Genomic DNA, 12,452 nt, shown 5'->3' with positions numbered 1-12,452 from the left:
CTATACACCACCAGTGTTACAAAAGACACACCTGCTGATGAGAAGCTCACAGAACTTGTAGTGACCCTTATCTGCAGCAATGGTGAGGGCGGTGTCACGAGAGGAGGGAACCGGAGGGGCATTGACATCTGCCCCTTTATCCAACAGCACACGGCCCACTTCAGCATAACCGCCAGATGCAGCCTCCATGAGAGGGGTGAGGCCAGTCTAGTGGAAAGAAAGGTTCCCTTAAAAATTAAGTTAATGGTAACACATTTGCAATTAAGTAGCAAAAGAACATGAAGTATATTATCAATCTCTCAACAATTTTTTGCATATAACAATTTTATTTCATATCATGCTGCCCTACACAAGGACCACACTGCCCAAGTAATAACACATGGAAAGGTGATCACAGACCTTAGCACGGTGTTCCACGTTGGCCTTGCGGTCCAGAAGCAAGCTGACAACCTCTGCTCGGCCTTGGAAGCAAGCCAAGGTCAGTGCTGTGTTACGATTGGTCTCGATCTGTGCATTGATGTCAGAGCCCATGTCTAACAGCAGCTTCACTGCAGGCACGTGGCCGTTCATGGCTGCCAACATGAGCGGAGAAATGCCCAGCTTACTGCCAGTCCTGAAAGAGAAATAAGAGTTTACGCTGTTAAAACAAACAGCGTCTTAACATGAGTCTTGATCAAATCAATGGGAGCAGGTGTTCTAACCTAGAGTTGATTTCAGCACCAGCATTCAGAAGGATCTTGATGATGTTGACGTAGCCCCCTGAGGCCGCTAGGCTGAGCGGGGTGTAGTCAGAAACGTTACGGTGTTCCTTATTAGCCCCACGGAGCAACAACAGCTCCACCACCTGTAAAGATGGAGATAAAGTAACGTAAATGGTGCATTTTGGAGGGTTTAAAAGCTTATCTGGTGAAGAGGCAGAGTTAACACTGTTAGGGTACCTCTTGTCTGCCACCCGAGCAGGCGAGGGACAGGGGGGTGTCTTTGGTCCTCTCAGACTGAGCTTCAATGTCCCCTCTCTTGTCCAATAGGATCTCCACCACACCCACATGGCCCGCAGTCGCAGCTAGGATTAGGGGAGTGAACCCTGTGCACAGACAGAGCTACACTCAACATCTCAGTAACTTTACTATACCGACACAACTTCATGGATCACATGAATGAGCCTCTTACCCTTCTTGTCCCGGTGCTCGATGTTGGCTCCACGTGCAATGAGCACTGAGACAAGTTCTTCATGGCCACCTGCGCAGGCCAGGGTCAATGCCGTGTCATGATTGCTCTCAGTCTGAGGGGCAGATAAATAATTTGCTTAAAACAAATCTGATGCATTAATTTATGATGTCTGCAAATGTTCCACAGCAGTCATTGTGCTGAATGCAGAGAAGATGGTCTTACATGTGCGTCAATGTCCACTGAGGGGTACAGAGGGAGCATGCTGGATGGGGAGACTGTGTTGATGGGCGTCTGTGCGGAGGGCTGAGGGGAGGGCGAAGTTGTAGTGTTTCCCACAGGCACTCTGCTGTTTACAGCTGCAAAGACAGAGCAATGTTATTTTAGTAATATTTACTATTATAGTAATTATTAATATTTTGAATTAGATTATTTTAACTTTAGTAATTTTATGTGATTGTCATTTTTATTTGTTGTTTTTTTTTAAATATTTTTATTTAGCCTTAATCTCATTTCAATTTTAGCTTTAGTAATTTTAGTACTTAGACAAACTTATTTCCGTTAGTTGCAAAGGCAATATTTAAACCATCTAATTAACAATTTATTACAGCTTCATTTCAATTACCCAAAATAATTTTTAATAGTTTTAGTTTCAGTTAGCAACACCGAGTCAAACACATTAAACCATAGTGACTTCAGCAATAATATATCCTCATACTGAAATTAAAATAAAAATAAAAAGCATATAAAAATAGCAGAGATTAAAACTAATTTGAAGATTGCATTAAATGGCTCAATCGGAGGTTTCCTTTCACTTGTACTGAAGTATTTCCCCTTTAAAAAATAAGGTCAGAGCTAGGGGTGGGCGATGTACCAGTAGATAAAATTAACCGGTAGAAATTTGTCAACCGGTATAGATTTTGGACTATCGTCTCTATTGGGTTACACACTAAAGACAAGTGATTTAGCTGAAGTGGTTACTTTATACAATGTATGTACCATTTCTTATTTATTTGTTCTACTGTAGTTTTTTGGTCCTATTGCTTGTAAATAGTTTTTAATTCTTATTTAATTGCTGACAGTTTACTTGTCTTCAGTGAGCTTGAGGTTTTTATTGTTTTTTTTTTTTTTTTTTTATTTAGGCTATACAGTTTTATATGACACTGATGACAAGAATTATGAAATTTCTAATGGTATCAAACATTTTTATTCCATGAAGACCTTAAAGCAAAAATAACTATATTGAGATAAATATCGCTACCGTGAAATAAAATTACTCATATCGTGATATAAGATTTTGGTCATATCACCCACCCCTAGTCAGAGCAGTTCTTCTTGAAGTGCTCATCCCCAAAGATTAATTTACATAAATCATGAAACATTATTAGCTACTGCTACTCACGTGTGTATACACCTATTTGTGCAAAAGGAATAATTTAATTTAAATTTTTAAGTCAAATTAAAATTTTATTCATCAAAAAGCATGTCTAATTAATTAAAATCATGAAATTTATACAATTTAACATTAATTTATTGAAAGTATAACAGAAATGACATGTTTAGGGCCGTATGAAATGTTTTCTTTTTTTCTCCCCTTTTGTTTTATTGTTACCAAATTCTATGTTTTAGCATGTCTAATTATTTGAACGCATACAAACTATTTGTATTTATTCTTACAGTAGGCCTTATAAAATGTTTTTTCCCCCTCAGAAATTCTGTGTTGTGCATTTAAATTTTACTGGTTATCAGATGAAGTCAAAACATTGATTTAATTTATATTTTAATTAATGAAAATTAAACATTAAAATTTTTGCCAAATAAAGGGGATTTACTATTAAAACAAAAATTTTGTGATTATTTCTTAAAAAAAATTAGTAGTATTACGTACATTCTACTAAATAATAGTAATATAGCCTATTTCTGGCACAATGTCTTTAAAGGTCCCATGAAATCAAAATGGAAGTTTTTTGGGTGTTAGTATCAACATGTTAGTCTTAAGTTTATCTGTATGCCAGTGTGCCCCAAAACAGTGACAAAATTCACATTTAGAAGATTTAAGCATTCAAAGCTTGCAGTTCGTCACTTCCACCAAAACGGCTCAACGATTTTTTTGACGTCAGATCGTACTTCATCTTCTCATCAAACTTTCTGTTCCATCAAATGCTCTCTAGAATTCGAAGCGCCCGCCCCCTACGCTATGAATAGACGCTGAAGCCGCGGCTAAAATAGGTCACTTGTTCACAGAATTAGTATTTTCTGTACAGTGAATGGCACATAGTGCACTATACAGAGGACATGGAACGATTCAGACAGTGTAAATGTGCTTTCCATTGAGGAAAAAAAGAAGTCTGGTTTCGCACTGTCACGCTAACCACCACACAGCACACACACTCTGCTCCGGTCCAGACACACAATAGCATGGAGCGGATCACATGCGTGAATCGGCGCAGACCACAAAACGTATCGGACCTATTTGAATTCTACACAGAATGATTATATTATAGAGCAATATGGATGAGATTGTGGCTGTCAAATGTGGCTTTACGGAGCTCAACTGCTCTGAAGGGCTTTAGCCCAAGTTGTGATATAAACGAACGCTAATGATATGTCCCGCCCTGTCTTCCGGTTTCAGTTAAAATGACGTCAACACAGAATAATGCTGCGTGTTTCAAAGCATTTCAGGGGACCTGTACCAAACTTTTAAAATACCTTTAAAGTTCTGTGTGTATATGATAAGACGCTAGTTTTACTCAAATGAAATGGTAAAATGCTTGTGAAGTGACACCCAGATAAGTTTGAGATAGTTAATGTATTTATGTCCTCATTGAGACGGCAGATGCTGAAATCACCGCGAGCGCCATGCTCGCTGTGTATGCAGAACATGCAGGATTCATATTTAAATCGACTTTTGCGACTTAATATATACAGATACTAGTCCATATCACGATTTGATTTAAGTGCCATGACCTACTTTTGATTCATTCATCCAAACATTGACACATTTTGATTCCGCGTTTTCTGCATCGTGGAAATCATAGGGCCCTACTCACCCGCCATGATGTCATCAAGCGTGTCTGTGAGCGTCTGTGCGGGCGTGGCGACCATGAGTCCGTCGGGTGCCTGCGCGAGAAGCCCTGGCCCCAACCCCGTCAGCTGCTGGCCCAGCAACACCCTCTGCAGGTCTGAGCTGCTGCTTCCTGGGTACTCTGCGTTACTGAAGTCTGTGGACTGCTGCGGGGCAAGAGGCTGGATGGGAACGAAGCTGGTCTGCAGAGGACTCTGGAGAACCTGGTTCTGAGGCGGCGGAGGTGGCGGCGGCTGCGTTGCTTCCCTGTCCACCTGTGGCAGCTTGGCACAGCCGATGTTGTCTTCATCATCATCCTCCTCTTCCTCTTCGTCGTCCTCGTCCTCCTCATTGGTTGGGGTGGGTCTGTGGTCCTCCTCTTTGCGATTAACTTCGCACTCATTGTCAGAGCCCAGCTGTGTGGCCTGCAGGGGCAGGGGGGTGCCGGGCATCTCCACCCCTGCCGCCTGGCCCAGCTCCTCCTTGAGCCCCTTGGTCTCCATGTATTCTTTGGTGAACTGCTGCTGTGTCTTCAGCTGCAACTGCCGCTCCACCTTCTGCAGCTCCTTCAAGATCTTCTTCTTCTTCTGCACCTGCTCCTCGCGACTCTTCTTTAGCTCCTCGATCTTGTCTTTGGTGAGCGGCTCACCCTGGATGAGCTCGAGCGACTGCAGCTGGGCCTTCTCAATGGCACTGATGCGCTGGCCTAGCTCGTTCAGCTTGCCCTCTGTCTCCTCGACGATGCATTCCAGAGGCTGGTACGGGTGGAAGGGCGGCAGCAGGTCGGTGTCAAGGCCACCCGTGGCCACAGTGTTGCTCTGAAGAGAGCTCAGCCTCTGCTTGGACGCACCTGAGAGAAAAACCAAACAAATGCTCAAACCAAAGAACCCCACAATTCATGCATGCTGTGCAACTCAAAGTCTAGTCAACTGAATGTCTCTCTGCAGCCCAAGGTGTTTCGATACTCAAAGCCCTCCTTTACACCAGGCATTTCATATCTGAAAGTTTCTGGATGTTTTTAGTCGGACAACAATTACACCTTCATTGCAAATTATTTCAAGAGTCTGTTGTCTTTTTCATATTGTGAGAAAAGAAAAAGCAACACAAATCGCTGTAATGACTCAAAGTGATGTATATGATTATTTGTAATCTAAATAAGCCTGCACACTACTTGCCTATGTGAATGTAAATATCAAAAACGCACTTGCATTTATACCTACATAAAAGTATTTAAAATGGTCTTAGACAGATTTTGAATATTTTATCTTATCACAATGCATTTAGAGTGCATTTGGCTTTTTTTCTCACGAATGTTGAATAGAATAACTTTGCTAGACAAACTAACCTTTGCTTGTTACGGGTGGGGGCGTGGGGATGGTGGAGGGCACTCTGTCTGGCTCCTGGGGGGGCACCACCATAGCCAGGGCTTGGAATGGGACTCGAGGGGCCTGTATGTCAAATAAAATTAACACTATTAAATAAAAGTGCAAACTATTATATAAAACATTCACATTACATACACTCCATAAATTGGTATTTTCATATTTCAAAGCATTAATAAAATGCAAAAGAGGGTAATTTATAGTGACTGTTAGACTGTGCATGTTTCCGCTCACCTGAGAAGTGTCATGAGAGGGGGGTGTGAGCTGGGACAGGTCTGGGGCAGGGACTGACAGAATGTTGTTTGGGTAGTCTAGCAAGTAGGACACCACATTAGTGTGACCACCTTTAGCAGCTTCAATCAGCATCGTGGAGCCATCCTGTGAGCAGAAGAGAAACTCTAATTAACACAGAGGACCGACCAGAGTTTGTGTGACCACACCGTTAGCATCTGGAGAGTGTAATTTTCAGGGAGGCTGGACCCCTTACCTTCAGTCTGTGGGTGGGGTCAGCACCATGGGCCAACAGCAGCTCCACCACAGCCAGGTGGCCCCCAGCACAAGCCAGAGAAACCACTGAGTGATCATTGTTGGCTGTGGCTCTATTTACATTAGCACCTGCAGACATAAATGTGAAAATGAATTTCAATACACAATGCATATAACAAATGGACAGAAGCAGACATAAAATGTAATTCAAAGTTGTTCCTCATCATTTGATGCAAATATAAGAACCATTTATAAATACACACATTATATTGCTTTATATGGGTTTTTTTCTACTAAAAATGTCATCACTGATAAAGGTTCACAATGCTGATAGTAAAGACCCTGGTGAAGAACTGGTGACAATTTGTTGACTATTTTCAGTAATATTTATTGTTTGCTGCAGCCCTAATTTGAGACAATGCAACTTGCCTTTGCTGATGAGAAACTGCACAGTGCACAGGTGTCCCGCTCTGGCCGCTTTCATAAGTGGAGTCCTGCCCCCTTCTGATTCATGTTCCTAAGAAACAAAGACACCAGTAAGCTCCAAAAAGGCTTTAACTGTATAAACTATAAAAAGAAATAAAAATACAAGGTCCCACTTTATATTAAGTGGCCTTAACTACTATGTAGTTACATAAAATATGCAGTTATTGTATTGCTGCTATTGAGATGGGATTTGGGTTGCTGTGATAGACGTTGTTGATGGTTTTACTGGTGTGAAGCCGCAACACCAGTTACGTCACTTGCCCACCTCGACACCGACCCCACCATCATTTAGATTTTTATAGTAAAAATTACTAAAAAAAATAAATAAATCTCAGAACAGACACAAAAATTAAAATCGAACGCAACAGCTCAATGCAGCGTGCTGAACGACAGTCGCATTTCAATTCATTTTCACATGAGGAGAGTGAAGTGAGACAGACAATACGATGGCAGAAGAGTTTCAAAACGACATGCAAAAGCGCCCGTTTTAAAAATATTTTGGATTTTGAAAAGCCTGTTGTCTTCTGCCATTCATCTTTTGCTAATAAACGAATGTTTCTTATTTATTTGGTTCCACAGTGTTTACTGATCTTCAGTTTTGTATAGCTAAACTTTGTGGAAGTTTTGTTATTTTTTATTAGGTATACCATGGTGTATTTTTATTAGTTTTTAGGGTTGAGCTGATAGATGATGCCATCGTCGATGGCTGATAGACATCGCGATGTTGAGCCGACATCGTGACCCCCCCCAATCCGTTTCATCCCAATACAGTGTTTGGAAAGAAAATGACGTGTACTACGGAACCCCTAAAGGGAATAAATACGAGATGGGAGAAAAATACATATTTCAGTACTTTCCCTCGCAGTTTTATTATTGGGTAATTATACGGTATATAATTAGCGGCGTGCATCAGGGAGCCGCTATTATGCCTGGCATTGAAACTGCTTTTGAATGCACGATCGCTTTTTAGTTTCACTTTCGCGATTGTGCGCGAGTTACTGTTTATACTATGGAGTGGCAGTACTAACCACACATTTTACAAGATTAGATGTTTGTCAGTGGTGCTAAGGATCTGCAAACCATTCGCCATCGTCCTCAGTCATCTCTCCTTACTCCGTTTATGTGGAAAGTTAAATTTTATGTACTGTAATGTAACAGGCAACCGTCAGCAATTGTCATTTGTTTTCCGTGTCTTTCTGAATATGGATTCACGCTTCGGGCACACCCCCTAACTCCCCCCTCCCTCCGATGTTATCGCCCATCACGATGTTTCACTGTAGACATCGTTCGATGCCAGTTTGGTAGACATCGCCCAACCCTATTTGTTTTGTTAATAAAAGTTCTATGTTCTACGTTGTATTTTGTTGCTTGAATTGAATTCATGCAATTGACGCCGAATTGCAACTAATTTGAAAGTAAAAGTAAAATGCACACAGTGCATTTAAGCTATTTAAAAGCGAAGGAAAGTGAGGAAAAGAGGGAAAACTCAAACAAACTAAAAACAAACAACTGCTTGATGCCGAATTGCGCACGTCGCTTTAACAAACTATTTAAAATGAAAGGAAAGCGAGGAAAAGAGGGAAAAACTTCACTTGTTTCCACAATTGTCGTTGCCATGGTTGTATACGTAAATGTGGGGCGGAGATATCAAAATAGGGGCGAAGTACTGTTGGGGTATGGGCGTGTTTGTTTTGGTGCATTCAAATATCAACATCGTTTGGCAAAAATTGCTTGGTGCATCTTTAAAGGGTCATGAATGCCCCCTGTTTAAGCACTGGTTAGTTCTCACCGCAGTTTTAAAAAACGCTAAAAAAGTGGGCGTAGTGTGCAGCGGAGTGGAGGGGGAAGAGGGGAGACAGACTTCATACACCGCTTCGGGTTCAGACAGTTTCATTTTGCTCCCATCGAGTTAAAAACAAATAAATGCACTCTGTATCGAAAACATATATGAACGCGCTGTTGCACCTCTGATAACTTTTAAAGCTTATTCAAGTGAATGAATCGCGTTTGTGCCGAACTCTCATTAAAGCAAAAACAAGCACTCTCCTTCGATCCATGAACATTTCTCTCAGTTAATGTACACAATCTAACAGTCTGAAGCGTCTGTCACAGCAAATCAACACATGCTGTTGTGAATAACTGAGCAAAGCGTCTTCTCATAGGATAAGATGCAGTTTCATGAGTAATTTAATAGACACTGACACATCATCGATGTACTATCGTCACTTTCCACGTCACAAATTGTGACATCAACATGTAGATTTTAAACCCGGAAGATAGCGCAAAAAAAGCTTAAAATTAACCAGTTTTCTCCAACAGTTAAAACTATCGGACTCTAACATTGTCTTCTATGATGTGCAACACAAACATCTCTGCTAAAATCTCAGAAAAAGTAGTCTGGGGTTTCATGACCCTTTAAGGCCACTTAATATAAAGTGGGACCAAACACAATAATGGTAAAAAACGATATCCACAAACCAGGTCAGCCCCTGTTTGCAGCAGCACGTCGGCCACATCTGTGTGTCCATTCTCACAGGCGTATGTCAGAGCTGTGTCACCCGTGGCTGTTGTGGCATGGACGTTAGCCCCTGAACAGATAGAGAGTACTGTGAGAACATGTTACAGTGCCATAGAAAGGAGAAATTTCAAGAATTACATCCGACGCAATGCCTCACCTGCAGCCAACAAGTACTTGACCAGCTCCAGATGCCCCTCCTGTGCAGCCTCCATGAGCGGGGTGGAGCAACCCAACTCAATGTCCGCCCCAGCTTTGATGAGGAAATCAGCCACCTCTAGGAAGCCTCCACAACATGCCAGAGTCAATGCAGTCTCCTGCGTCTCCTCTGTCTGAGCATTAATATTTGCACCTAAAACCAACAGATTTATAAAAAAAATAAATAAATAAAAAAAACAATCCTTTAGTTTGTGAACTTACAAAGGGCATCTATATTTAAGACAGTTTGAAATTCATAATTTGTGGTAGTATCACTTTTAAATGGATTCTGTCTTCGCATTACTAACTTAGGTCCTGTTTGTGTTTTCAGTGGTCCAATCACAAAGTAATTCAAGACATTAGAGTTTACACTTTAACTTAACATACATTTTTATAATGCAACTCATGTGAACACATAATTTGTGCGTTTTGGCTTAGAATAGAGTAATTGGTATTGATTTTTAGGTATGCTTTCTCAAAACACATCCCACAACTGGTTTTCTGTGGCTGACTGTGCACATTTGGCCACATGACACGTTTTTTTTAAAGTTCAAAACAATTTATACCCCATTTACACAAGTATTAAACATTGCCAGGTCCTATGGGTGAAGTCTACAAAACTTAGGTGACCCCAGTACCTTGTGCCAAGAGCAGCGCTACCATCTCTTCATGGCCCTCACGAGCTGCCTCCATCAGTGGAGTGTAGCCCTCATCGTTCACCTCCTCCAGGTTGGCCCCCCTCTCGATCAGAAGCGCCGCCAGCTCCACGTGGCCCCCGCAGGCAGCTAGCGTCAGAGGCGACTCAAATGAGTCAGCAGGCATGTTTACCTGCGCCCCGCTATCCAATAGCAGCCGTGCCACCTCCACATGTCCATCCTACACAAAACAAGCACGAGAATAATGTCTCAAAAGACCTGCGCAAACAGAGGAAGTACCTACACACTGTGTAGATAGGAGATGGTGTTACCATGCAGGCCTCCATGAGTGCAGTATGCATCTCATCTGTCTTGTGCTCCTGGTCGGCTCCTGCTTCTAAGAGAAACCTGACCATGTCCAAGTGCCCTAAAGAACACACACGATACAGTTAACAGTTCTAAACTGATTGATTTTATAATATACAGTTGGGTATATCTGGTATATTATATATTGAAACTTGGTTTCAATTACCATGTTTACATGCACATCGTCCAACTAAGGTCTATATTTTGGATAGGTCTTTGTTATGAAAGGACAGTAATAACATGCTCCACAGCTATTGGAATATTCCACTATACCAGTTTGGAGTTGGTCAGATTTTTAAAATATTTTTGAATAAATCACTTATGCTCACCAAGGCTGCATTTATCTGATCAAATACAGTAAAGAAAGCAATATCGTGAAATACTTTCACAATTAAAAAACTTACATATTTTTTCAAATGCAATTTATTCCCGTGATGGCAAAGATGAATTTTCAGCAGCCATTACTTCAGTCTTCAGAGTCACATAATTCTTCAGAAATCATTCTAATATGCTGATTTAGTGCTTAAACATTTCTCTTCAATGTTCAAAATAGTTGTGCTACTTAATATTTTTCTTTTAGGAAACTATATTATATGCCATTTCTTCATGACTCTTTTCAAAAGAACATCATTTAATTCAATTACAATTATTTTATAACATTCAAAATTTCTTTACAGTATCTTTTGATCAATATAATGCATCCTTGCTCAATTAAAGGGTTCATTTAAAAAAAAAAAAAAAATCTGAAATTTCTCTCAAAGATCCTTCAGAAATAATTAGAATATGCTGGTTTGCAGCTCATTCTCTCACTTCTGAAAACAGCTAAAACAATGATTTTTTTCAGTATACTGTGATAATTAGAAAGTTCAAAAGAACAGCACTGATATCATAGAACAGCTTATACAGAATATATATTTTTTTTAATTTAAATAATCAATCAATCAATCAATCAACTTTGTTTTTATCTATTAAGGTTATCCTCTATTGAAAATACTAGCTATTTATTACAATGCAATTTGGTAATATTCTCTTCTGTCTGTATTTAATACAGCCATATTCACACTTTCAATGTGCAGATATACATGAATGTTTAATTACAGTTAATTACATACCCAAAATTTAGATTAATACAGCCATATGGCTACTATTATATTCACTATCCAAAAAACAAAAAAGTTTTGATTTTAGCAACATTGTACTTGGATATTCAATGGGAATAATACCATATTCTGATTATCATCTTGTGTATGTAAACACACTCTATGATACAATGGGACGCACCTTTATAGCAAGCGAGTGTGAGTGCGCTCTCCTTAAACTCATTGGAGTGTGTGTTGATTCCAGCGCCGTACTCCAGGAGCACACGAGCAACCTCCACGTGGCCTGCACTGGCAGCCTCCATTAGCGGAGTGTGACCATTCTCGTTGTGATCTTCAATGTTAGCACCCTCCTTCAACAACACCTTTACTACATCCAGGAAGCCTCCAGCACACGCATATGTCAAGGCTGTGTTACCTGCAAAAATGGGGAAGACAATGGATGAACAAGGTGTGTTTGCAAGCACAAGATTTGTTTGTTGGATTGCACAGAGGTGAAAATGTACTTTACTCTTTTTGGTCCATTTAAGTACACTTTCATTTCATACTGTTGTTTTCATTTTATTTAAAAAAACAAATAGTTGTACCTGTCGAGGACTGTGCGTTAACGTCGGCTCCGTGCACTAGGAGCAGTTTGACTATGTCAACATAACCACCGCTTGCAGCAGCCATAAGTGGCGTGATGTCTCCTTTGATCCCTCTGTCCTCCACGTTAGCATGCATGGCCAGCAAGACCTACAACCAGTCAAACTCATATCAACAGATGTCTTTCCCCAAACAACCACAGAGCATGCTTATACTAAAACTGAAAATTAAAGGTAAAGCATGTAATTTCTTCACCACTAGCAGCACCATAAGCAATTGCAATCAAAAATTAACAAGCATGTGTTTAAGACGCATGACCTTACTTAAACATAAAACTTACTGAATATATATACACACACGCATACATATTAGAAATAATATAAATGTATAAATATTAAATATTCATAAATAAAACCTTACATTTGAGGTATCAATATTAAGGATACTGGGCCTGATAATATACTAAGTAAT

General features: G+C 40.3%; 1 protein-coding gene across 4 annotated transcripts in view; it reads right to left on the bottom strand.

Moving 5' to 3' along the window:
* LOC306856328 (ankyrin repeat and KH domain-containing protein 1-like) overlaps positions 1-12,452 on the bottom strand; it is a 58,989-nt gene that overhangs the window by 9,967 nt on the left and 36,570 nt on the right. For all 4 annotated transcript variants that reach the window (XM_079395553.1, XM_079395551.1, XM_079395550.1 and 1 more), the window contains exons 5-21: positions 11,984-12,131; positions 11,581-11,814; positions 10,266-10,360; positions 9,937-10,174; positions 9,261-9,452; positions 9,064-9,173; positions 6,529-6,616; positions 6,101-6,228; positions 5,848-5,991; positions 5,577-5,679; positions 4,218-5,081; positions 1,393-1,526; positions 1,171-1,282; positions 939-1,084; positions 702-844; positions 400-613; positions 32-207 (exon numbers count right to left, since the gene is read on the bottom strand). In XM_079395553.1, the coding sequence (XP_079251679.1) occupies positions 32-207; positions 400-613; positions 702-844; positions 939-1,084; positions 1,171-1,282; positions 1,393-1,526; positions 4,218-5,081; positions 5,577-5,679; positions 5,848-5,991; positions 6,101-6,228; positions 6,529-6,616; positions 9,064-9,173; positions 9,261-9,452; positions 9,937-10,174; positions 10,266-10,360; positions 11,581-11,814; positions 11,984-12,131 (3,269 nt within the window). The remainder of the gene's footprint in view (positions 1-31; positions 208-399; positions 614-701; positions 845-938; positions 1,085-1,170; positions 1,283-1,392; positions 1,527-4,217; positions 5,082-5,576; positions 5,680-5,847; positions 5,992-6,100; positions 6,229-6,528; positions 6,617-9,063; positions 9,174-9,260; positions 9,453-9,936; positions 10,175-10,265; positions 10,361-11,580; positions 11,815-11,983; positions 12,132-12,452) is intronic.

The sequence above is a fragment of the Barbus barbus genome, assembly GCF_936440315.1.
Source record: "Barbus barbus genome assembly, chromosome: 36".
In the NCBI taxonomy this organism is placed as follows: Eukaryota; Metazoa; Chordata; class Actinopteri; order Cypriniformes; family Cyprinidae; genus Barbus; species Barbus barbus.
Note: the sequence above shows the minus strand (reverse complement) of the source record. Positions and strands in the feature narration are given on the sequence as shown.